This window comes from Bactrocera neohumeralis, chromosome 2 (assembly GCF_024586455.1).
Source record: "Bactrocera neohumeralis isolate Rockhampton chromosome 2, APGP_CSIRO_Bneo_wtdbg2-racon-allhic-juicebox.fasta_v2, whole genome shotgun sequence".
Taxonomy (NCBI): Eukaryota; Metazoa; Arthropoda; class Insecta; order Diptera; family Tephritidae; genus Bactrocera; species Bactrocera neohumeralis.
In genome coordinates this window covers 48,164,436-48,190,800 of record NC_065919.1, presented here as the reverse complement: position 1 = coordinate 48,190,800, position 26,365 = coordinate 48,164,436, and the positions used below count along the sequence as shown (strand labels likewise).

Sequence of the window (26,365 nt, the reverse complement as noted above, 5' to 3'; positions counted from 1 at the left end):
CAACGAATATTTCTTACTAGCGAATTTTTTTGAGATCTGATAAAAAATAGTACGGTGGATATGTGCTGAAAATACCAAAATACAGACGTGCATGTCTTGTTAAGCTTTTCCTTTTCCTTAAATGCTGCCCGGCTGTTGCGTTCTTCCACGCTTTGGAGCGGGTTCATCGTGTACAGTTCACTCGGATAACTGTCGATTTAACTTTGGAGTGGAATGTATATGTTTCACATACCGATGCAAAAACTCGGATTTATTATCGTCAACTCGTGATAATGAGCTCTGGTGGGATCACCTTGCACAGAGCTTTGTCATACCTAAATATTCGGGAATGTTTGATATCTTTTGATGTCTTTGTCGATAACAACATCTTTTGGGCATCCACTTCGTTCACCGTCTTTGATGCTCATTTCTCCATGTCTAAACATAGCATACCAATACTCCATGATTGATTTTCCTAAGGTAGTATCCGGAAACTCGTCATCAAGCCAAGTTTTTGCTTCAATTATATTTCTGCCCTTCAAAAATCAATATTTATCAACATGCGAAATTCCTTTTTACCCTTTTTTCACAATAACAAAAGACTGTTTCGATGCAATGTGTATAAACCCACATTTCGTCACCAGTAATGATGCTATTAATAAATGTAGGGTCCTCAGCTACGTTGCCAAACATCTCTTTTACGACCTCTGCTCGACGTCTTTTTTTTTAAGGATTCAGGCTGTTTGGTACGCGTCTAGTATTGATACGTCTAATACCGAAAGCACTAACTAAAATGTGTTGAGTTGATTCATAAGAGATGTTAAGACCCTCTGCTATCTTTTTGACATTAAAAGTATTGGAAAAGAAATTTTAATACCTACAATGGAATCCTTTTGGCACAGTGTTGCATTAAGCCCATTGAGATACTTCTAAATGCAGTCAAAACAATTATTTTGCACAGACTTTTGCTTTCAATCGTGTGGAGTTGCAACTAAAATTAGTACAAAGCACCGCGCAAATCAGATTACCAAAATCAATAAATAAATAACAATCGCAGCTCTTGTTCACTGAGTTCAATTGCAACCCTGCCTGCAAATAAGCTTCCGCCCGATTAACGTATAATGCAGCCTTATTGCTATTCATTATTTATAATCCAATTTCATGTTACTAATGGATACCACCCCAATAAACTGTAAAATTTATTTCATTTAGCAGTAAACACCTCACACCCCTGGACTTCGTCGTCCCCTTCCCTAACAACCGGTGCCTCTTTGAGGCTTTGTGCGCAGCGAAAGCTTTCACAAATTCACAACAGATGCTCGAATTAAATGTATGTGGTATTTCCTAGCGCTTTTGCAAAGGAAGTGCAAAGAGAGAAGCTGCACAACAACAATAAAAACGACAGCAAAAACATGAAAATATTATAATTGCATAACACAGAAAGCAAATTGATGCAGAAGCAGCCGACAAAGTAGAAACACAAATTACTTGTAGTGCTGCTCGTACATGTGTACTTTGCGCTTGTATGCGCGGCATGCACCGCTGCGTCCTGCAGCCTTGCGACGCAACATTATTTTGTTGTTATTACTACCACCAATTAGCGAGTGAAATCAGTCGTGAAGATGTACATACGGATGCATCGAACCCTTGCACAGCGAGCACAACTAAGCGCTGCCTTGGTGAATAGCGCAACCAACAACAACAATCTGCGTTCGCAAGGGTGTTGCAACCACCGGCGCGTCTGTCGCGAGGCTCAGCGGAAATGCTGCTGCTGATTTTTGATCTCGCTCGCATTTGATTATGATAAGCATAACACAATTAATATTAATTTCTTTTGTCTATCTTTTATGCCGCAGCTAATGAGTATGAGTGTGTGTGTATGCGTGCGTCTTTGCCCTTTTGGGGTTGCAATCAAATTTAAGTGGTTTCGCGTGCGCTCGATTTCAATCGTTTCTCTGGCAATTTTCAAGTGTGCCATATCATTGGCACCAATCGCAACAAAACAACAACAATAAACAATTGGCGCACAAATCATTTTGAAGTGGCAAGTGCAAGCTTTGCAATTTACAAAAGATTCACCACTGTCATTGTTGTTGTAGCATTTTTCTGTTTTGGCTGTTTCATTTTTGTTGTTGTAGCACTTTTCTGTTTTTGTTGTTGTTTTGCATTTGTTGTTGTAACACTTTTCTGTTTTTGTTACATCATTTTTGTTGTTGTTGTAAAACTTTTCTGCTTTTGTTGTTGTAACATATTTTTGTTTTTGTTGTTGCTTTTCGTTTGTTGTTGTAACGCTTTTTCTGTTGCTTGCCCCTTATTTTTGCTTTTTGTGTGGTATTTTGTTTACTTGTCTACTCTCGTGGCTGCCAATTGAAGCACACCAAATTCAAAGGCTCACTTTGTCTGCAAAGTGCTTCTGTGGCGGGCTGCAGAGCTTGAGTTACACCCCTTCCGCTTGGCCTTTGTGTCTTTTTTGGTGACTAATTTTTGTACAACAATGGTTCGCTTTTGTTTTGGCGCACTTTTTTCCTTTTGTTAATTTTCCGGTTCCGGTGAATTGACGTCTGGGAGTGAAGATCGCTGGTAAAAGGAACAAGCTCCATAAAAAAATATAACAAACTGTCCAACCGAAGAATCCTAACAATATTTCGAACAGCTTTGGCATAAAACCGTTCCAAATTGTGATAGAAAGCAAACAGGGAACTAATTTATAGCTCGACAGTGGCGCAGTAATAGTAGTGTGTGGGCCAAGCTTCACATTTTGCAGACGGAAATACCCTATTTCGTTTCGAAAATCAGTACTTATCCACCAAGTTGAAGAAATCTGCACCACGGGCGAACTTCAAATTTAATGAAAAATGTTTATTATCATTCGGAAGACCATTCTTTGTCATTTATTTTTATATCTTTCAACCACTTCTTACAAAGTATTATAGTTTTGTTCACCTAATGGTTGTATGTATCACATAAAACTAAGCAAGGTAGAGAGATAGGGTTATATATACATATGTACTATATACTATGTGTATGTATATTCGTGAATAATTTATATGTTTTTTATGTTTTCCTTTTCATCATACATATTTGAACTTTGGTTTTCATTTTATCATTTTCTTACTTTTATCAAATGTTTGTTTAGTACGTACTTTTATTTAGGCACATCATATCGGTGTAAACTTTCACGTCTATATATTTTTGAATTGTGGTGTTTGGAAAATGTGTGAAGAAATATCACTTATCATCGAAGCAAATTTAATAAAGCTTCAGTATCTACCTATTAGAAGCTTCGTTAACAAAAAACTTAACATTAACTTTTTACCTTGCTATGATAACATTTTTAAGGAAAAACAGTTATCCTGAGCAAATAAAGGTCTTAAAATCAGATGTTGAATTTGAGATAAAAAAATTATTGTATGCATATAATCGTGAATATTTTATGTTTTTTATGTTTTTTTCATCATACATATATATATACATATTTGAATTTTGGTTTTCAAATATAATTAATGAACGGAATGAGTCCTCTAATTACCTATTATGAATAGGAATATGTGGCTTTGATGGCAATTCTGGCCAGAGCGAATATATTAGCAGAAATTTGAAAATAATAATTTGGAAGACAATTATTTATTTGTCACGAGATTGTATGTCCCTCTACAACTAATAATAAAATCGCCAAATGATGAAGAGCACAAACAAATTTGGAAAAACTGTAGACCTTCGTTCACCGGCTATTGCCATCCTGTTCGAATTCAATTTCAAAAGGAATCAGTTTAATAAAACCTAAATGCACTAGATTTGCGCTAGATTTTCGAAAAGAATTGACTTCAAATTAAATCTTCCTTCGTCAGTCATAACATCGCTCATAAGAATCTGCTGAGTCAAGCAATAAGGATGTTAAGGTGTACCGACTCCATCATACACGAAAGAACTAACGGATCGCTACAAATCAGGACTTGCTAAACCGTTTGCTTTTGAGCTTAGATCCTTTCATCACCAGTCAAAGAAACCATTATGCAAAAGTAAACCAATTTTATTAAAATCAGTTTTTGATTTAGTTGAATAATATTCAAAAAATTCCTTTTTTCGTTTATCAACTTTTTTAATTTAATATAATTAATTAAAATTTTTTACCATTGGGGGGTGGCAAAGTTGGAAACGGGAGAGGGAGATTTTAAAAAGCTTTGGCAAAAGTTTCACTTTTATATAGGCAATGGAAGTATTTTTGGCTGCTCATTCCATACAAGACCGACCACTTTGCGACGGTGTGAAAATAGATGAAACCTTAGGATAACCCCGCGCTCTGCCCATAAAACGGACTGTTAAAAACTACTAAAAGGCGATAAATCTATAACTAAATATGCCAGAGACATTAAATTTCACCTCCGAGATGGTATGAAAGAGCTTTATAGGAGCGGGTATGAAAATTGGACAACGGAATTGGCTCTACCCATTTTTGGTGAAATCCCATATCTCGGGACCCGACCAAACAGATTTCGACAATATTTAGTACTTGACATTCTTTTTACATTTTTATGTTACATTATGAAAATAGACAAAATTGGATAACAACCACGCCTACTTCCCCTTCCCATATAGCACAATTTTAAATTCCACTTGGTTCAGTCAGTTTCCAGTACACAAATCAAGAAAGAATTAATATAACGGAATGAAACTTTGCACTACTAATGCCCTTGATGTGTGCCATCTTACGACAAAAAATTGTTTAAATCCAATAAAAACTGTTCAAGGCCCTAAGTACCGAATATGTGGACCACAGTACCAGTAGTTGACTTTTGATCGGAAATGTCGGTCATTGTGTGACATATATAATTGAAATAAAGGGACAATGGTTATGTTATAATGGTTGTCTGTATGTCAAAAATGGGTTTAATCGGACCAATTCTTCCCTTAGCCCCCATATACCTAATTTTAGAACTACGAGGTGACTTTGTACCGCATATAGCGGTTTGAGTTATCACAATGAAAATAAGAGAGCGTGTTTTACTCATAACAGAGTATCTTTGTGCCAAAAATAGATGAATTTCCAATGTTTAAGATGATTTGGACGATGATGCGCCACGCTCCGGAAGGCCTGTCCAATTGCGATAAAATCTCAAATACCGTAGCATCGGTCAAGAGCTGGGCATGAGTTCATTTCAATTTTCAATAAAAATACCGCAAGACTTTTTTGACAACCCATTATTGATTACTATTGCATTAATATTAGTAATATATTTTTTCTTACTATTAATTTTTATTTAACATTTTAAATTAATTTAAAATTTCGCCACATTTAAAGTTGCAACGCAATCATGTTAACAACTGTGACGTCTATGATTGACAGCTGTCACATTGCAATCCTGCACAATAACAAAAAGCTATTAAAAACCGTTAAACTTTGTAACTAATGATTCAGAAGCATCATTTATTTATCTATTTCTTAATTTCAGAGAAAAAATCTCTTATGAAATTGCGTTTCCATCCGTTTCAAATTAGCTGCAACATCTCAGTTCGCACTAAAAAGCTACAAATGTCACAAAGTGTTAAAGTATTTACTTATAAATGTTCAAAGCAGCGAGTTTAATCGCGCTAAAGTGCATTATGTGCGCGATTTGTAGAACACAAGTGCAAGTTCGCAGGATTACGCTGCAACAAACACACAACCACAGACATACATGGAAGCGCTCGCGAAGATGCGCTACAAGAGGGTGTCTTTAAAGCTTTGGAGCTATCACTAGCTTTATTAATTGGGCGCTTCCCGCTTCTAATTTTACACGCTTATGAAGTTTTATAATGCAACACACTTGCTACGGCGGTCGCGTGATAAGACACTGAGTTTATGATTTTATATTTGATGGAATGGGAGGGAAGGCAGCAATTCTAACAGAAAGAATGCATTGCATGAGCTAGAAATAATATGAAGGTGATACTGTTACAAAAATGAATGAAATTATCTGCTCACCGAAATGTTCTCTCATTAAATCCAACCAAACCTAAACTAAATCACGAGCTTCAATTTCAGGCATCAAATAGGCGGTTATCATGGCGCGATAGCAAACCACACCAAACCGCTGTTTTTCTGAATGAAATGGCCGCACTTGAATTTCTTCAGGTTGATCTTCGTCCCAAATAAGGCAATTTTACTTGTTTACATATCAATTGAGCCAGAAAGGGACTTCATCGCTGAACAAAATTTGGCACGAAAACGTCGGAACTTTTTGGAACTTTTCAAGAGCTTATACAAGAGCGAACCGAAAGCGCTTGGGAAGGTCGAGTGACTTCAGTTCTTGCACAAGTTGTATTTGTACGCTTTCAATTTAAGATATCAATTATGAGTTATTTTGGGTAAGCATGTCTAGAAAAGGTCGCGAAAAGCTCTGAGGCTGACTTTTTGAGTATCTGATATGCTACTAGGGTTACGTCTTCGAATCTATAATTTCATCATAACATCCAAGAGATATAACATTGTATGCAGTTGTAAAGATCCAAATATTAAATCAACAAATTCACCGGCCTATGCTACATCCCTCGTATATATTTCTATCGTCACATGTGATTTCTCGGCGAACGAACCTAAGCGCTGTTACAACACAGAGCTTAGTGTAGTAAACTGATTTATGTATATATAAAAAAATATATATATACATATAATATAAGTATGTACCATGGGGTGCACTCTCCGCCGCATAAGGAAGCGCTGTATCTATGACAAATTAGGGTGAGCCAATTTTTTATGCAAATTACAAATACAAATAACATCAAATGTTGTGCTATTTGCATTTCTTTCAGGAAATTTGTATTCTCCCTTTACCGAACTTTAAAGACTTAAGTTATTACGCAAATATTTAAATTTTGGCCCGCACAGTTCCTGGAAAATAATCAGCTGCCTTGAAGCATCCCCTTTCGTGCGTTAAAATTTGCAATTTAGTGACATTTATCACGGTTCCTTTTACATTTTAATGTCTTTATCGCAAGTTGTCACTCAATCGGGAATACCACCCTCTTGGTGGCGGGTAAAAATGATTAATTAGTACAATTTAACAATTCATGCCACTTTTCTGCTGTTTTTTTTATCCCCTTACCATTCATAGCACTCAAAGCCTTCTTGGCCCTCAATTCATTAAAGGCGTTATTATTTCAATGGAAAAAGATAAAATCCAACGCTCTTTAAAGATACAAATTCTTTTTAATCTCATTTGATGCCATTCAACGCTTATTTGTTTATTTTTTGTTGAGCTCCACGCTTCGCTTTCGTTTCGTTCGTTGATCCTGACGCTTACAATTCTGTTAATGTGTCAGATTTTTTGCACGATTTTCGGTTTTGTTGCTTTTGTGAATTCAACAGCAATTGATTCATTAAATTTTTCAACGTTGTTCCGGAGTAAATGAGATATGTGTTGCTGTGAAATGTGTGTTGAGGCGTAGTGTGAGAATATCATATGTTTACTGCATTCAAGCGTAAGGTAATCAGTTGAATCAACTCTAACTTGATTACATTAAATGCACGTCTGCTTATTTTTTAACTACTTATGTAAATGGGTATCTAAGTGCAACTAACGGACATGAAATTCACATTAAAGGTAAGACATTTAAGTTGAAAACAGTGACTGAACTGGGCTAAACATTTCTTTAATGAGAGAGTTGTGTTGGCGATCTAATCAGTTTATGCACTCTTGATCTAATGGTGTGGTCTTAATTTAGTTCCTATGTAGTGAATGCCGAAACAACTTTTTTTTAGTACTATCCCAAACCATACTTAAAGTCTGATAAGATTTTGTTTTTTCTCTTTTCTGTAAAATCATAATAAATGAATTATTCGACTCGGATTTCAAGGGCTCTTAACCATATAAGTCACCATTGACATAGGGTGAGGTATCTTGGTGACCCAAGACTTAAAAACTCTGACTTGTTTGTTGTAGTACGATATGAAAAATTACTTACTTCTGAAAATCATAAGCTTTTTGAGTCTAAACGATGTTGGGTCAATACAGAAGTACAAACTTCAAAACCACCTTTATGAAGTATTCTTCTTGTCCTTGAGATATCTATCAGCCTCTACCATTTTGTGAGGGTGGTGAAGTTCTGTTATCACTATCTTATAAACATAGTAATTCTGAAGTAGACAAATATTCGAATTTATACCATTAAAAATATTGAGATCAGATTTATACTGAAAATTTGGAGCTTTCCTTTCAGTTTGCCTATTTGTTATTGACTAGTGAAGTTTTTCCGGAGCCACTTTTATCTGAAAAATTGGAGTTGTAAGTAAATTGGCTTCCAAATATTTATATACCCGTTATTATAAACGTACCATTGAGCTACAAAGAAGGTGACTGCTTATAACGCTTGGTACTTCCAGTGCCAGTTCTACAATGCTGTGAGGGCATAGAGACGTAAATAATTGAAAAGTTAGAGATCAAATATCCTTCTGGCTATTAAAGACTTCATGGCAAACTTAATAGTGGAAAATGAGTGACGAAATTCCTTCTGCCTTATACAGGCTGACTTCTGTTGCTCGAAAACGTCGGTAAACTCTTTTGCTCTACCTTGTTGCATGTTCAGATGGACCAGGGAATGTCGAAAAAAATTTCGTATACAAATGTGCGTCAACTCGTTTTACTGCAGATATTTTTAATTTTCTTAAACCATTTTGTTGTTCTCTTAACTTAAAGCCGATGGCCGTAATGAGCGTTGAGGCAGCGGTAAGCCTATATACAAAGTTGAGAACATTACACACACACACTCATATACAGTGATAAAAACAGATACAGAGGCACTTGTAACGGCACTTGCCGTACGAGAATACATATACTGTATATGTATGTACATATACGGTAAACATTTCACCGCTGTAGGTATGCTTAATACTGCTGCGTGCGCTTGTATGAGTGTCCACTGCAGCTGCAATTTGGGGCACGTAAACATTATTTAATGGAGATTTAATTACATTTACAACCTTAAGAATAAACACACACATGCCACACAAGCGCATAAATACACAAAATCCACGAAAATGGGCAACGTGCAACATGCAACATGAAGCGCGCTAACAAGCTGGCAAGTGATCCAGTTTATGTCCGCAGCAAAAAGAGAAGAAATCACGAAAAAATAAGCGAAAAAATTAAAAATGCTTAAGAGGCGACCGCAGCAAAACAATAATACGGGCGGCCAGCAATGCACATATACATACGTACTGTACATGTGTGTGTGTGTTTCCTCTCTTTTTTTGCTTGTTTGACAGTTTTTCTTGTATATTTAAGGGTTTTTTCTGCTTCTCCTTTTAATGTAATTTTTATATGAAACGCCTTGTCGCAGAATCGACATTCATGAGTGCTTTGCTTTCAACTCTTCAGCTGCCGCAAAACTATGGGCCGGAAGCGTTGACTTTATGGGCGAGGTAGTTTTCATGTTTTTACCTGTGAATATACATACTTGTACAGTATAGCGCATGAATGCAGTGTGGCATGGGTAGAAAAAACTGAAACGAAAATGAAATTAAGTTGAATTTGATAGTGTTGTTGTCAATTTAAGGCCAAAAAGTATAACAAAATATAGGAAATAATGTAAAATTTGAAATTACAATTAAAAGTATAGTTACGATTACAATTAATTAAAATTAAAACTACAAATTACATATTACAAGTTACAAATTATAAATTACAAATTACAAATAACAAATTACAAATTATAAATTACAAATTACAAATTACAAATTACAAATTACAAATTACAAATTACAAATTACAAATTACAAATTACAAATTACAAATTACAAATTACAATTTACAAATTACAAATTACAAATTACAAATTACAAATTACAAATTACAAATTACAAATTACAAATTACAAATTACAAATTACAAATTACAAATTACAAATTACAAATTACAAATTACAAATTACAAATTACAAATTACAAATTACAAATTACAAATTACAAATTACAAATTACAAATTACAAATTACAAATTACGAATTACAAATTACAAATTAAAAATTACAAATTACAAATTACAAATTACAAATAACAAATAACAAATTACAAATTACATTTGTCATCACTGTCAATATCTGTTGCTTACTGCATCCTCTCGCCATTGCTTCCTGACACTTGTTGTTCGTATGCTACACTCTATCTCCTGCTGGATGCCTGATTTTCTTGTAATTAAAACGAAATAGCCTGCATAATGTGAAAGTAATTAGTAGCAACAGTGATGGTAGTGAAAATAGCCGTAAAGTAGTCGTATTAGCCGAGAAGCTGCTGATGAGGGTATTAGTGTTCTGATATCGCACACACGCACATACTCATCACGACTCAAACGCGTCCCATCAAAAATGCAATTTTCAGCTGTTAACGGCGATTTTTTGTTTCTATTTAATTCTACTCAAAGCAGAAGCAGAAACCAAAGCCAAAGTGGCAACCGAAAAGCTTGATTTTCCATGCCATGTAATAGAGGCGACAGTCGGGCAGCTATGAACAAGGCATCGCGCCAAATCTGCAGGATGCATCCTGGCTGCCAGTTCGTTCATTCGTTTTAATGCGGTTGCTCTGGCGCTGCAGCAATTCGCTCGACGCCACAAAAACACAAAACCAAAAATAAACACACTCAAAAAGGCGAGAATTTAAATAAAACGCACACACACACACACATTCTGACAAGATGGAAATTATTTTCATTTCCCGTATGTAAACATGGCTCTGACATTGTGCTCTATGTGTGGCACACTAATTAGTGCGCGGTTGCAACTTGCAACTAATGACAACTACTTACACTGCGCGCCATAAGTTTGATGCCGTTTGGAATTTTTGTTGCATTTACGACTTTAGGGAAATTGAAATTGCTAAAGAGGCGTATAGCCTTGACTCTTTAATGTCTAGTTGCGAAAGATATATTATAATTTCAGAGAAATGTTTTTTTGTTGCCTACATTTAGGCAATTGGTGTATTTTGCGGTTGCAAAGATTTCGGAATATCTACATGGAATCAGTGAGTACTTCTACAATTTTTGTAGCATGCGTGTCTGGGTCGAATACTTTTGAGTATTTCTAATAGATACGGGTTTTGAAGTCAAAGTTTGTATACATCTTCTATCCATCAACACTACCCTTGTTACCTTTTTATACCCTGAACAGGGTATATTAAGTTTGTCACTAAGTTTGTAACACCCAGAAGGAAGCGTCGGAGACCCTATAAAGTATATATATAATTGATCAGTATGTTGAGCTGAGTCGATTTAACCATGTCCGTCCGTTCGTCCGTCCGTCTGTATATATACGAACTAGTCCCTCAGTTTTTAAGATATCATTTTGAAATTTTGCAAACGTCATTTTCTCTTCAAGAAGCTGCTCATTTGTCGGAACTGCCGATATCGGACCACTATAACATATAGCTGTCATACAAACTGAACGATCGGAATCAAATGCTTGTATGGAAAACTTTCACATTTGACAAGATATATTCACGAAATTTGGTATAGATTATTTTCTAAGGCAGTAATGTAATCTCCGAAGAAATTGTTCAGATCGGATTACTATAGCATATAGCTGCCATACAAACCGAACGATCGGAATCAAGGGCTTGTATGGAAAACTATCGCATTTGATGTGGTATCTTCACGAAATTTAACATGGATTACTGCTTAAGGTAATACTTAATATAATCTCCGAGAAAATTGTTCAGATCGGATTACTATAGCATATAGCTTCCATATAAACTGAACACATAGTTACTAAAAGAAATGCACCTGTGAAGGGTATATTAGCTTCGGTGCTGCCGAAGTTAACGTTTTTTTTGTTTACTACTGACAGTAGTACAGTTTGTGCACGCATTCCCGTCTTCGGAGATTTGGTTGAATATTCGTTGTAGTTTTTTGTAAAAAGTTTCCTTACTGAAATATCAGAAAATTACTCTATAACGCTATGAGCTATCGTACTGGTCTACGTGCGTGTGGGCGACTAGAAGTCAATTTATGAGCTCCATCAGACACTTTTATGGGTATTTGGGTCTAGCTTTTAGAAATCTATTAGTTCAAAATAAGCTTTATGGATCTGTTTCCGAAAAATCGTTAGATAGTTTGGTAAAACTAACAGAACATCGCTTCTAAGTCGACGTGGAGAGAAGAAACACTAAGTCTGTATGACTACAAAGTACTGTATTTTTTCACTTATTATCATAGTGTGAGAGTAAGGACCACAATTACATCATATTCGTTTTATTCTTAAAAAATTTTCCATTCAAGAGTTCTTATGTAATATTACATTTAAGACAATAAGGGCAGCCACTATTTGTCCTCTCGTTTAGGTTATGTTTGGTTTTAAAATCGATCTTCAGATGTTCTTTAAACATAAGCGAGATCAGAGTGGAAAGATTGAATCTAATAGATATGTAAAGAGACAAACTCGTCCGAGGAAAAAAGTTTTCTGATTTAAATCTCACCACATTTTTCAGGAACAGAACAGAAATCAACAGCAGAGTTGTCTTCTGCGATTAGGTTTACTAGATAAAATGTAGTTTGTTTTATATATTCCAAGTATTATGGTCCTAACCTAACCTTAGAACTCGCAGACAAAGAAACAGAATGAGTCCCGCGATTTTGTCTATAAGAAGGTTGCAGGAATCAAAGCTACGGAAATAACTTAAGATGCAAAGCGTCAAACAGAGAATCGCAATACAAGCAATTATATACATATATAGTTGAACTTTCATATCCGAAGTTAAGTTTCTTTGCTTTCCTATATAAATTAGGAGTATAAGTCACTACTTTTGCCAGAACTCAACTTTTTCTTCGGAACTAAATTCCGCCTAAATTGTGATTACTGAATCCTTGAAAACATTAGAGCTAGCGCTGAAACTAATACTAATACCACGCACAGGTAACAGCCACTGAAGTAGCAATAAAAGTTTCCAACAAAATCAGCAAGCCAAGCTCCACACCCCACCGAGGGAAAGGCAATGTCATAGTCAAATTCTAACCAAATTAATGTGCTCACAATGCCTGTCATCAGGTGATTGCCGAAATGGGCGCTGAATTCAGCTTTCGCTATGGAATTTGCCAAATATTGCGCTGTCGCTCACCTTTTTCGCATACTTTTTTGTTGGAAATTTTCGCTGTGGTGAAAATTTCGTAAATTTGCCACACGAATTTCAGCAACATTTTGGTCACATTTCACAATGAAATTTGAATTTTGAAATTCGAAAGCCAAAGCATTTTGCATATTATTAACTAAATAACCGAATGGGCGCCCAACCAATGCACCAACCGACCGACATATCGACCAGCCAACAGACTACGCATTGTCCTCGTTGTAACGAGCGAACCACCGTTCACACACACACACCTACACCGGCAGAGACACAGACGCATGAATGCTGACTGCGGTCGGACTTTGCGTAATTTATGGCTTTCGAACGAAAAATGCTGAAACTGCCGAATGCCAGCTGCGGTGGCGCCGAGCACCGAATGGCAGCTGTGGCATTGCCCATCTGCGTGGCAGAGCGATACACTGTTGCAGGCAGACACCGTTGCACAAATACAAGTACGCATAGTGACGAGTGGGTGGCACGGTGGCGCTTGCAGCCGCACAATTGATTCGCCTTTGGTTGCGTGATGATTTTGGAAAATTTATGATTTGTGCAAACTGATGAGTAGCCGAGTTTAATTTCCTGATCGTTTTTCAATTTAAAATCTTCACGCTGCTGCCAGGTTTATGCCGCCTTCGCTTGCCGCGCCCGTTTTGCGTAGCGGATAGCGGGATATTTCAATTATTATTACCAGTTTTACTTTTTTCTTGCGTTATTTTGGTGTTGCAAGTCCGACTTGTCACACGCCGAACACCACACGCTACACCAAGCGAAATTGGTTTGTCTCGTTGCGCGCGCTGTCATTGTGCCAAGCGGAATACAAGTCTGTCATTTGTCATATGTCACGCGTCTGTGTTTATGTTGCCAATAATACATACACTCCGCTAGCGCTCACCCCATGCCCCTGTCGCGCGTGTCACATTTAAGCCACAAACATTTGCATAGCGCAACGCACCGTCGCAGTGTTATTGCTTTGGCCGCCTGCTTTCGCTTGATTGTTGTTTTTGTCATAAACCTAAATGTCAATAGTTGTGCAGTCGCCTGCCGAGTTGATTGTTGTCATTGCTGGGTTTGTTCATTGGTCATTTGGCCATAATTTAGGCGCTTCCACACGCTACCGCTCCCGCTCGCCGCAGTTTTTAATTACTCATCGCTGTTTCGTGCGGGCATTTTGCACTCATTAGTTCCGAATTGCTGTGCGTTGCATATTAAATTTGCAATTTTCGTTCGACATTTACAAATCCAGTTTTCAAAATGTGTTCAATTGCCTGTAATGAAATTGGGAAATGTTAGGTTACGATCAAATTCTTGCGTAAAGTTATTGTGGGAGTGGTCGACCGTATGTGTATGTGTGTTAAAAATCATTGGGATTATAAATAAGTTTACTAATAAAAGCACGTGATGTGGGATAATTAATACAGGTATATCGACTAGTAAAAACAAGTCCATTATTTTTCCGATAGATGACTGAGGTAATCTTTTTTACGTATTGCTTAAGTGTGATTGAAGGACGCCAGATGACGTTGGAAAGATAAAATTTCGTAGTAGAAACTCCTCCCAGACAGTTTTCTGATTGCTTCACCCAGTATTGTTTGAGCACTCGTCAAAAACGGACTCCAGAAAAGAGAAAATTCTCCATACTTTACATTTTTTCTTCGATAAATGCGAAAACCTAAACCAGGCGACTGAAAATGTATATAGTTTTACTGGTAATTTTACCCCAATAACAATTCACCGACAATATTGGTTTTGTCGACTCCACTCTGGTAATTTTGATATCAAAAGTGCACCAAATTTGAACCCCGTAGACGAATATATCGATAACATAATCAAAATCGTCCAGTCCGACAGTCGTGTGAACACAATTTTGATTGCTCAGATACTAGAGATTGCACAAAAACACGTTTAAGTAGAATTATTTATTAGTCTTTGCTTCCGCCGTTTTTTTTTGTAAATTTAAGGCTTTATTGTATAAAAATGGTTACAAAAATCTTTTTCACAATATTGGCCGTCGCTAGCTACTATTTTTAATCATCTTTCTGGCAGCATGCGTATTCCGTGACGAAAGAACTCCTCATCTATCGAGTCGATCCAAGTATCAATCCAATTTTTGACTTCTTCATAAGAACTGAGGTGCTCGTTAGCTAGACCGTGTGCCATCGATCAGAATAAGTGGTAGTCAGATGGCGCCACGTCTGTAGAATGCGGCGAGTGGGGTAAGATATCCCGTTTCAGCGCCTGCAAATATTTTTTGACCACCTTTGCGACGTGGGGCCGAACAATATCATTCTGGAGAATGACTTTAATGTGTCTTTCCTCGTACTGTGGCCGTTTTCTTCTAGTGCTCGGCTCAAACGCATCAATTGCGTTCGGTATCGATCTCCTGTGATGGTTTCACTTGACTTTAGCAGCTCATAATATATATCCCCAGCTGGTCCTACCAAATGCAGAGCATGACCTTGGCGCCGTGAATGTTCGGTTTTTCCGTGGACGTAGAGGCATGTCCAGGCTTTCCTCATCCCTTTCGGTTGTGCCTTTGAAGCAGCTGTTCACATGCAAAGAAGCGTTGTTCGAGATCTCTTGGTTTCAAGTCGTAAGGAACCCAGTTTCCTTGTTTCTGAATCATCCCCATGGCTTTGAGGCGTTTTGATACGGCTTGCTGTGTCACTTGCAACGATTCGGCCAATTCCTCTTGGGTTTGAAACGTATCTTGGTCGAGTAATGCTTCCACCACCATGCCGGTCTTCGACTTCATAATCACCATTCTTAAAACATTGAAACCATTCGCGACATGTTCTTTCACTTAGGACAGCCTCACCGTACGTATCCGAAAGCATTCGATGAGCCTCAGCCGCACTTTTCTTGGAATTAAAAAAGAAAAGCAAAATTTCCCGCAAATATCGAGAATTCGGCTCAAAAAGTGAAATTTTCAGTTGACAATATTGAAGTTGCTATAAGTTGTTCCCTTTGCTGCCGAATTCTTATCTCAGATTCGGGTTATAGCCAGGTCACACATATCGATAACAGCTCACGAGCGCAGCTGGAAGCTTGATTAAGAGATTCTAATGTATGTACCTTATAGCATTAACCTGGCACTCAGTGATATTACCTGTTCTTATCAATGGCGAATAATTTTTCTGGTGAAAAACTTGCTGCAGGAGAAGCTTGTGAAAACCCACATTCCTGATTCGTCTTCTTCAAAATCACCGTGGTGTAAGAAGTGGCTATTAAAGTTTCGTGGTTTCCACTTATTTGCATTTAGTTTTCGAATAATAACCATTGATTATCGAATTTTCGATAACCAGTTATCCAGTCATTTTTGTCAACCATTTGATATCTATAAGATCCACAAATAAAAGTTGTCTAATTCTTCCTAATGCTAATATATAAATCGCTTTACTTTTTATTTTCAGATGTAACAAATTTAGAATATGTGAACGTCGTCGCCGAAGCAGGCAAGAATGTAACAATTCTCTGTCCGGGCGTTTCGGAGCACTCGCTGGTCGATACTTTGGTCTGGAAGACCTCTACAACAACAATAGCGCAGTTCGCTAATCGGATACAACATTTACATAGTCCAAGAGTAAGTAAATAATCTACAATCTTTATAAAGTTTTACAGAATATATATATACATACATATATATATATGGTTGAGAATATATGTATGTAGAAGTAAGGAGGAGAATGGTTGAGAGAGTGTGTGAAGTTAGGAATGTAAGGAAGAAATGAAAAGAGAAAACAAATCATAGAAATTGTGCAATTAAATGTATATCAATCTCTTCTTAAGGAGGATGCATAAAGTTACAAATCAACTAGGGATCCAACTAGGGCTATAACTAACTGTATGCAATTTTAGAACAGTTTTAATTGAAAAGATAATGCCTGGATGATTTCACCCCGCATTTCACTGTACAACTTTGGTAATTTGCGTCCGTCAAGATATGCGCCTCACTGAATGTGCGCCTATTAGACAGTGTTCAGCCAAAATGCCTACAATTGCGATGAAATGAACTTCAAATTTACGGCAGGTCCACAGATCCAACGCTAGGACACAAAAAAGTAGCGTATATCCAATACTCATATCCAATTTTATGAAATTGGATCGCAAGCTCATCGACTCTGTAGATTCCAAAAGTAGGCAGAAACCAAAAAAGTCGATTTAAAAATTCGCTTGATGCTACTAAAAAAGAAGTCAAAGGCTTCCTGACTAGTCTTGAAAACACTATCAACAAGACAAGTATAGCCGTTCTCTAAAGAAATTTGTTGATCAGTTCAGTACATCTACTGTTGCCTGGATGACAGCCGCCTCTGCATTCCGATCAATATGAACCTGATAATATTGACAACGTGTTGTCATTTTTATGCTTAAAGGATTCTTAATTGTTTAAAAGATTTTGGAGCATTCCACGTGGAAAAAAATCCTGAGCTTTACTTCTCGGACTGCGTGGTCTCCCGGAAAAAAATCTCGGCCATCTAATTCAAGATTTAATGTGTTTAAGAAGCAATATAATGCAAATTATAATATTTGTTAGAAAGCGTCGACTGCAAATCCAAAAAAATATTAAAAATCGTCCTCACAGAACTCACAGAAGCGTTAAATCCTGTCTCACTACACAAAACTTTCTAACGACTTTATACCTTGAACACACAAAACACTTCGTCGCCAACACATGCAACACGTTTATCCCACTAAATCAACTCCAACGTGGACATATCTCATGTAAGACTGTCAACTAATACCCGCTGTTAGTTTACCGTGTTACTTGGTAATAGCATTAAGGCGCCACTGCCACATACCTAAGATTAGCTGCTGACAGCAACTCGGGCGACGTGTCTTCGTCGCATGTGCTTGAATGTGTGTGGCAGCGGTAGTTCACCGAAACCCGTGTACACAAATCATTAGTTTAGTCCATAAAACAAAAGTTAATAGCTTCCCAAGCGGCCGAAGAAAAAAGCACCGAAGCTCAAAAATGAAAGAAGGTCGGAGCCAACGGCGAAACCAGCACGCACGGAAGGAAGAACGGAAGGAATATAACAAGCAAAGGTGAGAAGACGCACTTGCATGTTTAAACAAGTTTGCCGGCTGGACGGAGCCGGGCCGAGCTGGGCTGGGCTAAGCTTAAACGGCAGTCCGGGCAGCGGCAAGTATTATAGGCAAAGTTGCAATTGCTGCCGGTGTAGAATAATCGAAATGACTCGAAAGTGCAAAGTTTTTAAGGCGGACCTTGCAGTGGCTACACAACTAAAGCTTGCAAGGCAGTTGCTATGCTGAACATATAAGCGACGCCTGTAATGAAGGAATGCAATATGTTGGGGAGAGGGAGAAAGAGGAATGTGCGAGCAGGCTGCTTGCGGTGGAGTCTCCTGCTCAACACTACGAGTATTGCTGCTTTCAATTTTAAGTGTCCCAGTATGCTATTTAACACATGCTTGCCACAGGGCATGTAAACCACATAACATACATATAAATATATAGTATATAAATATGTATGTGCGTGTGTGTGTGACCGGAAAATTAAATGCACGTGACATTGGTAGTGTCGTGTGCTGGAAGAATGTCTGCCAAGACTTGCCAATGCACAGTGCAACTCCCAAGTGCACTTTTAAAATAGTTCCTGTTAGGATTTAGTGCTGCAGTTCGTAGGTAAAAGGAAGGGTATCTCCATGCAGGCAGTGTAATGAAATGAAGCCAAGGTAATAAATGTGGCCCGAAAACTTTTAAACCATTTGCCGTAATGATGAACATTAAAATTGTTGAAAGGCGCATACATGCTTACATACACACCTTTGCTGCGGCTGCTGACCCTGCAGGAAAATTAGAGTGATAGCATTGGAAACAGGAAAAGACTTGTCACTTATAATATAAATAGATTTTAGTCATAACATTAAAATTATACCCCATGATCATTTCACAAAGTTGTTAACAAAAAGTGAAAACATGACGCATTCAAAAGTATTTTCTTGTTATGAATTGACTATCATCTCACTGATCATATCACTAATTATTTCAATTTTGTTGTATCTGAAGCTTTACTATTGAAAATACGATATACGATATTGCTCTATATACATATATTTAACGACACAGATTTGAATATCACCGCTAAACTGACTGATCAATTTCAAGGAATGATCCATTTCCTTATCCCCTACCTTTTTAAAGCAAAAACACAGAAACATCAAATTCAATGGGGAATGTTATTATCATTCGAAAAAACATTCTTCGGCTTTTATTTTTCGAAGATTATCTCTTTAAAATTTGGCCGCGGGTACGTCTTATATGATCCAACCATTGAGTCTAATTTTCGATGACTCGTTCGTGTATTTCGACTGGTAACTGGCGAATGATACGCGCGATGTTTTGCTCCAAGGCCTGAATCGAAGCAGGGTTGTCGGCATATACTTTAGACTTAACATATCCCCACAAAAAAGATCTAACGGTATGATATCACACGATCTTGGTGGCCAATCGACCGGCCCAAAACGTGAAATTATCTGCACACAGAAAGTTCACTCAATAAATCCGTTGATTGATGCGTTGGTGGGAAGTGACGCCGTCTTGTTGAAACCAAATGTCACCGAAATCACGAGCTTCAATTTCAGGTATCAAATAGTTGGTTATCATGTCGCGAAAATGGTCGCCATTGACCGTTATGTTTTCACTGGCATCATTTAGAAGAAAAATGGACCGATGATTCGACTGGCCCAAAACCCACACAGCGACAGCTCTTGAATTTCTTCAGTTTGCCTTTCGTCCCAAAATGCGGCAGTTTTGCTTGTTTACATACCCATTGGGCCAAAAATGGTCCTCATTGCCGAACAAAAGTTGGCTCGAAAATGTCGAAACTTCTTGGAACTTTTCAGAAGCCCATAGAGTAAAATTATTTCTTGCACAAGCTTATTTTGTAAGCCAAGAGTTTTCATACGTCAGTCCGACTCTTCACGTTCTTCACGATCTTCTACACTGTCAGCTACGGCTGCTATATTTTCTTCACCGCGTGCTGGACGTGGTCTATTCGGTCGAATATTATCCATTAATGAATGCCGGGTCTCGAGATGGACGACAGTGTTGCGAATAGTACGCGCAGTAGGCCGATTATGTTGACCATAAGTTGAGCAAAGCGAGCGAAACACATCCTTTACAGAATGTTACTTTTCGTCATAAAGTTGAGCGATACGTAAACGTTGTTTAGGGGAAAGTCTTTTTATGATGAAATGGCATACAATACTGAACAAAAATAACATGACAGCTTGCCACGACTCACGCGTGATCTGTCAAAAGAAAGGCTATTGAAAAAAGTGTCTCTACTTGGATCACACGTTAATTGTCTAATTCAAAAACTCTTCAGAAAATTCTTCGAAATACTGACCATATCATCAATGTTACTATAAATTTCGAAAACGTGCACATTCAAAGCTGATGTTTCAGTTATCTCTAATATTAAATTAAATTTCTGACGCAAAGTTGTAGGGAAATGAAGATACGTTATTGATCACACAAAACCGATAACGTGGCCGATCCTACAGTTCTTGCAGAATCTTTGATATATTATTTATGTAAGCAATGCTTGAAAACTTTTTGGCGCTTGTTCATTTTATATTTTTTAATAGTCCAAAACATGGATGTCTTTTGAGAAAATTCTTCAGATCGATCGTCTTGTTACTTTGTTATGAAATGAAGGTATGCTCAGTCTTGATAGGTTAACTGATGGAGCCTCAATTGTTTCTTTTAATCATATGTGAGTGATCGCTCCTCATAAACTCACTGATCATTCCTAATGAGTTTGTTGCTGCAATATCACTGTTTATTCCTCATAACTGCTCCAGTTGGAGTAAAAATCGATACTGCTACACTGTCTTCCACCATACAGTAGTCATGTCTACACATATCTGCATTTATAGCTATATCCCGCATATGACCGTGTGGAAGTTTTCATTCAAATAGAAAATTATATTGCAATAAGCAAGACTTCGTGTTGTTGTAGACAGTCTAAAGCTGGGTACTGTCACAGCACTGAAGGCATAGGTATATGTATGGAAGCTAACTGACTCAGTGGCGGATTTCTGCCATCAATTATCTTAACAGCTTTCTACTCAACGCTAACTAGCGCGCTCACATGTGCATCCGGCGGTGAGCTTAAGCGCACCATGAGGAGCTTAAATGCACATACATGTGATTGTATGGTACATGTGTGAGTGTGGATGCTGATATGAGATGAAGGTGAATGCGCCCGGCATATATGTAGGTAATTTCAAAATTATGCTCCAGTTTGCTTTGACTCCACACACGACGACGCCTTCGAGAGGCTACTAAAGCCGTCCAGCCTACTTACCGATATTACCGTTAGCTGGCGTGGCAGCCGCTAGCAGGCAAGCAACCAGGCAGCCAGACATTGAGTCAGCTACCAAACCAAGCAAGCAAGCAAGCCGGTGAGCCAGTGAGCCAGTCAGGCGGGCAGGCAAGTAGTCTAGTCAGCTAGTTAGCAAGCGAGGCGTGCAAGCAAGTCGGAGCCGTATAACCAGCCAACAGTTGCACGAAACTTTCAAGGCAGCGGTAAATAGTTAATTTTTTCGTTTTGCGCCGCAAACTTTTCGAATTTTGAAATTCCTGCAAAAGCCCACATACATACAAACATTTGTAATGTCAATAAAAATGTACATATGTGTGTGTATATATGTTTCCATAACTGCTTGTGTGTTTATTGCATGTTGCAAGTGCCGCTCTCTTTTCCTGCGCTCAAGGCCGTATGCCAAGCAATCGTTGCTGCAACTAACTAATGCTTGCCACAAGGGCGCAAAGGAAGCGAGTGGTGTGGCATTTCTGGCAAATGTAAACTCTCGTATTTTCTGCCTTGCCATAAAAAGTTTACTCACATGTGTGCCTGTGTGTGTGTGTGTGTTTGTGTTGCTGCAACTCGACGGGCCTTATCATTTCCCCGCTGCAATTTACTTGTTTGCCAGCTTCTGATTTGCCTGCCGCGTACTTTGCTTGTGGTAATGGCTTTGGCTTTGGCTTTGCCGCTGCCGCTGTTACGCGCTGCACACTGCTTGCCACTTGCCACTTGCCAAAGTGTGCTCGGCTTCATAATTAAGGATAAGAGTATAAGAATTGTCGGCGGAAAGTGCAATTGTGGCTTTGCAAGCGGCATAAAATTATTATCGCTGTCGCGCGCATGCAAAGGCCCACTCACACACACATACACACACACACGTGTTGGTTGCATGAAAAATTACTTGACATTAATTAATTAATTTCAAAGGCAATGTAAAGTTTTCGAACTTGTGCAGTTAAGCAAAGAGCGCGCTGCTGGCTTCGGCGGTTTCACTGGGTTTGCTCCCCTTTCCCTTTTCGTGGGCGCTTTCCTTTCGTTGTTGTTGTTGCACTTTTGAAAAGCGGTTGCGGTTAGGTTGGCAACTTTTATTACTTGCAACGTGTTTGCTCGACTATTTGATTATTTTTGCATTCGCCATAAAGTTAAATGGCATATTTATTAATTGCTTAAAGTAATCAGAAATTCATAAGCTCGAGAAGTGGAAGTGCTTGCATGAACTAGTATTTTCTCTAATTAAATGCCATGATTAACTTAAATACGAATTTAATAGTGTCTTGAGGAGTAAATTTACATTGTGATAAAAAAGCAACCGGCACTTGTAATTAAATTCCACGGCTAAATGATATTTCAAAAAAATATTATTTTCTAAGTTGATAAGACTGTCCTTAATTACTATGCCAAATGTGAGCGCGATCTGTCCGCCAGTTTGTTTACAGCAGCTGCTTAAGTCGGTACACCACAGTAGTGCTTTGCGATTTTTAAAATGGATAAAAATATTCAACAAAGAATTTGTCTAAAATTTTCTATTTACAAGGTCTGTCGCAAAAGAAACAGGACTGTTAAAAAAAAACAACAAAAAATTATTATTTTTCAAAGGTTATATTTTTTTATTCAAAGTACATAGTTTCCTTGTGTTTCGATAGAGCGTTTATCACGGTCAATTAGTATTTCAAACGAGTGTTTAAGGTCATTTTTCGGAATGCTCTTGAGAATATCGGTTGTTGCCTTTTGGAGAGCTAAAATGTCCTGAAACCAGTGTCCTTTCGTGGGCAAATGAAGTTCTCCAAATAGGTAAAAATCACGCCAGGACCCTGCCTCACGGTATTGTGGTCGAGCACGACGAATGCGTGGCAAAAGACGCTTCATAACACCAAGGTAAAACACAGCATTAATCGTTTGGCCAGGTGGGATGAGCTCTCGGTGTACAATGCCCTCGGAATCGTAAAAACAAATCAGCACTGTCTTTATTTTTGACTTCTGAAGACGACTTTTTTTCGGTGATGGCTCGTCTGGATGCTTCCATTCGGCACTTTGACGTTTGGTTTCTTGATCATATTGAAAGCAACACGTTTCATCACCAGTCACAATCGAATATTTGTAGTTTATGTCCTTTCTCGACTCCTTAATCAAATCCTTACAATGTTGGATTCGTAGCAATTTTTGCTCTTCAGTCAATTTGTGCGGAACAAACTTGGAGCACACCTTCCGTAGACCCAATTTATCTATCAAAATGCGATGAATGGAGTCTTTGGTGATATTTAACTCCATTTCCATGTAACGCAAAGAAGATTTCGGCTCAATCTTAATAAATTCCTGCACTTTTTAAAAATTATTTTGGGTAATCACTGATTTTGGGCGGCCCGACTTCTGATCGTCACAGAGATCCGCACGACCTTCTTGGAATCGCTTAAACCACTCATGCACATTACTACGGGATAGGCACTGATCACCATACACTTTTTTCATCATTTGAAATGTTTCAGTAAACGTTTTCCCAAGTTTAAAACAAAATGTAATATTTGCTCTTTGTTCAAAATGCATTTTACGACCGATGACCAAAAGCTGCTGTCACTTTTTGATCGATAACATCGATTGTAGTTATCAAATTGTCTTAAAATTTTTACGAAATGTCAACAAGAGATCAAACTTTTTATTTCATATACCCACCAATAGGTGACGCCACCAGAAACAGTTATATTTAAAAAGTTCTCTTTCTTTTGCGACAGACCATGTATAACCAAATGTCGTGTGCAAAATGTTTGCACATGTTGGAAAAGGCTTGCGGTGATTCAGTTTTATCAAAAACACCAGCCTAAGAATGGTACAGAGCCTTCAAAGACGGTCGAGAGAGATCGTTGAAGACATGCCTCGTTCCACCTTCGACCTTTTCAACGGATGAAAATATTAAAAATGTGAAGGAAATGATGCTTGAAAATCATAAAGCAAGTGTTAGAGAGATGCCAAGAGAGCTCGACATCTCTCGCGGGTCCGTTAGAATGATTTTGGTGGATATTTTGGGTATGAAACGCGTTCTTGCTCGACTCGTCCCTATAAAGTTGATTTTTTTGTTAAATTTGAACCGTAAACAGGTCTCTTTGGACACGCTTGTTCGTGCGAATTCTTGTCCCATATTCATGGAGAGTATTATAGCTGCCGATGACTCATGGGTTTATGAGTTTGACAAGCAAACAAGTCAACAATTATCGGAATGAAGGGAAAAAAATGAGCGGAAACCAAAAAAATCACGCCAAGGCCACTCGAAAATCACCTGTTTTCAGTCGATCATAGAGATAACACAAAATTTGCTGAAGAAACTGAAGCCAAAAAGTGCTTTTGAAAAGTGTTTCGAAGACTGGAAAAATCGTTGGCATAAGCGTATTACATCTGGTGGGAATTACTTTGAATTATGCCTTAAAAACACTGTATTCTTTATTTAAAATATTTTTAGTCCTTCCAACACCTTTTTTCTCAATAATTTTCAACCGAAAACTGTTACCCAAAAATGTGAGATTTTTTGAAAAAGTCGATAAGCTTTATATTCGTTGAAATCCCTAATTTCTGACGGTGTTGAAATACATACAGCTACTGTGAGAAGTTTTCTCAAAGCAAAAAGAGACCCCACTAAACGATTATTTCGTAGTAAAAGGACGTTGGCAGGTCGAGTGATTAGTTGAAAGCTTAATATCATGTTATTTACATCTATGATTATGATAGCAGATCAGTTGCGAAAAGTGGTCGCAGACCCCAACTTTCCCCGTCATTTGACTTTGTGTTCGTCTTTTTGTATTACGGGCCACTCTTGAGTCATCACTCACTTCGACTGCTTCATGAACCTAAGCCACTGCATCGCAGAGTCTACTCCTGGTGGGTTTTCTCTGCAGACGTCCGCCGGGATATACATATGTGGGTAGGATTCAGTTGTAGGAGAAGTGACACACATCAAACTTCTATACAAATGGATCAAGTTTGAAGAGGAAGCTTGAAGGGAAAGTATTCTGTTGGAAGCTTTCACCAAACTCTTGCTCTGTGCTGCTCCAAAATGTAGCTTTTTTCAAGGTGAGGTGTATCTTCAATCCCCTAACAGTGCCACAATACCGGCCTTGAACTCAGCAAGCAAACGTCCGCTTTCAGCACATGTGTGGTCACGAAATACTTCCTGGCCTAACTCAAGGCACTTTGTGTAAATTTACTTGTATATTTTGTTTCAGGTGTTACTTTATTCAAGTCTTTAATATTCTGTAGTCACAAGTTATATTAGCTTAATTCAAAAACTGTTGAGGAATTCAATCGAATTACTACTCATCATATCAGCGGCACAGACAAAACTTTTGAAACTTTTCAGAGCACGATATATTAATAGACGCCAATACATTTTGAAGAATACCTTGCTTAGAAAAATACATCGACCTCGAAAATATATATTCAATCAATAATATATTTCTTTCTCTATTGCAGATTCAACTTCTTTCGGACAATTTTGGTCTACAATTTAATCCTGCCATTGCCAGCGATACCGCTGAATATTTTTGCCTCGTCAATGATCGTCATATACCGGAGGCGATTGTGGATCTGCTGGTGCAAGGTGAGTGAAACTAAAATCTGATGAAAGTACAAAAATTATACCGAAATTTAAACTGCTAGACCCAGTCTAAATGGCTATAGCTACATAATTATATAATAAACTTTCAAAGGATTAGTAGTCTATTGGTATTCTAATTGGTAATATCGTTATAAATATTTGAATATTCCATATTTCCTTCCACAACATTTGTAATTTCTGGTACACTTATTTTTATGTGAATTAATTACAGACGTTCCCGATCCACCAGAGCGACCTTTGCTAATTAGCTTCACATCGCGTTCTGTGAATCTCTCCTGGGCGCATTCTCAGCATCCACGCAATGCACCAGTGACGCACTTCGTTATTGAAACCCGGTAAGTAGGTGATGAGGTATATGATTGGTCTA

At 37.9% G+C, this 26,365-nt stretch overlaps 1 protein-coding gene across 8 annotated transcripts in view; it reads left to right on the top strand.

Moving 5' to 3' along the window:
- Positions 1 to 26,365, top strand: part of LOC126750933 (tyrosine-protein phosphatase 99A) — a 519,418-nt gene that overhangs the window by 207,601 nt on the left and 285,452 nt on the right. For all 8 annotated transcript variants that reach the window (XM_050460777.1, XM_050460776.1, XM_050460775.1 and 5 more), the window contains exons 3-5: positions 16,477 to 16,646; positions 25,854 to 25,980; positions 26,210 to 26,333. In XM_050460777.1, coding sequence (XP_050316734.1) covers positions 16,477 to 16,646; positions 25,854 to 25,980; positions 26,210 to 26,333 — 421 coding nt within the window. The remainder of the gene's footprint in view (positions 1 to 16,476; positions 16,647 to 25,853; positions 25,981 to 26,209; positions 26,334 to 26,365) is intronic.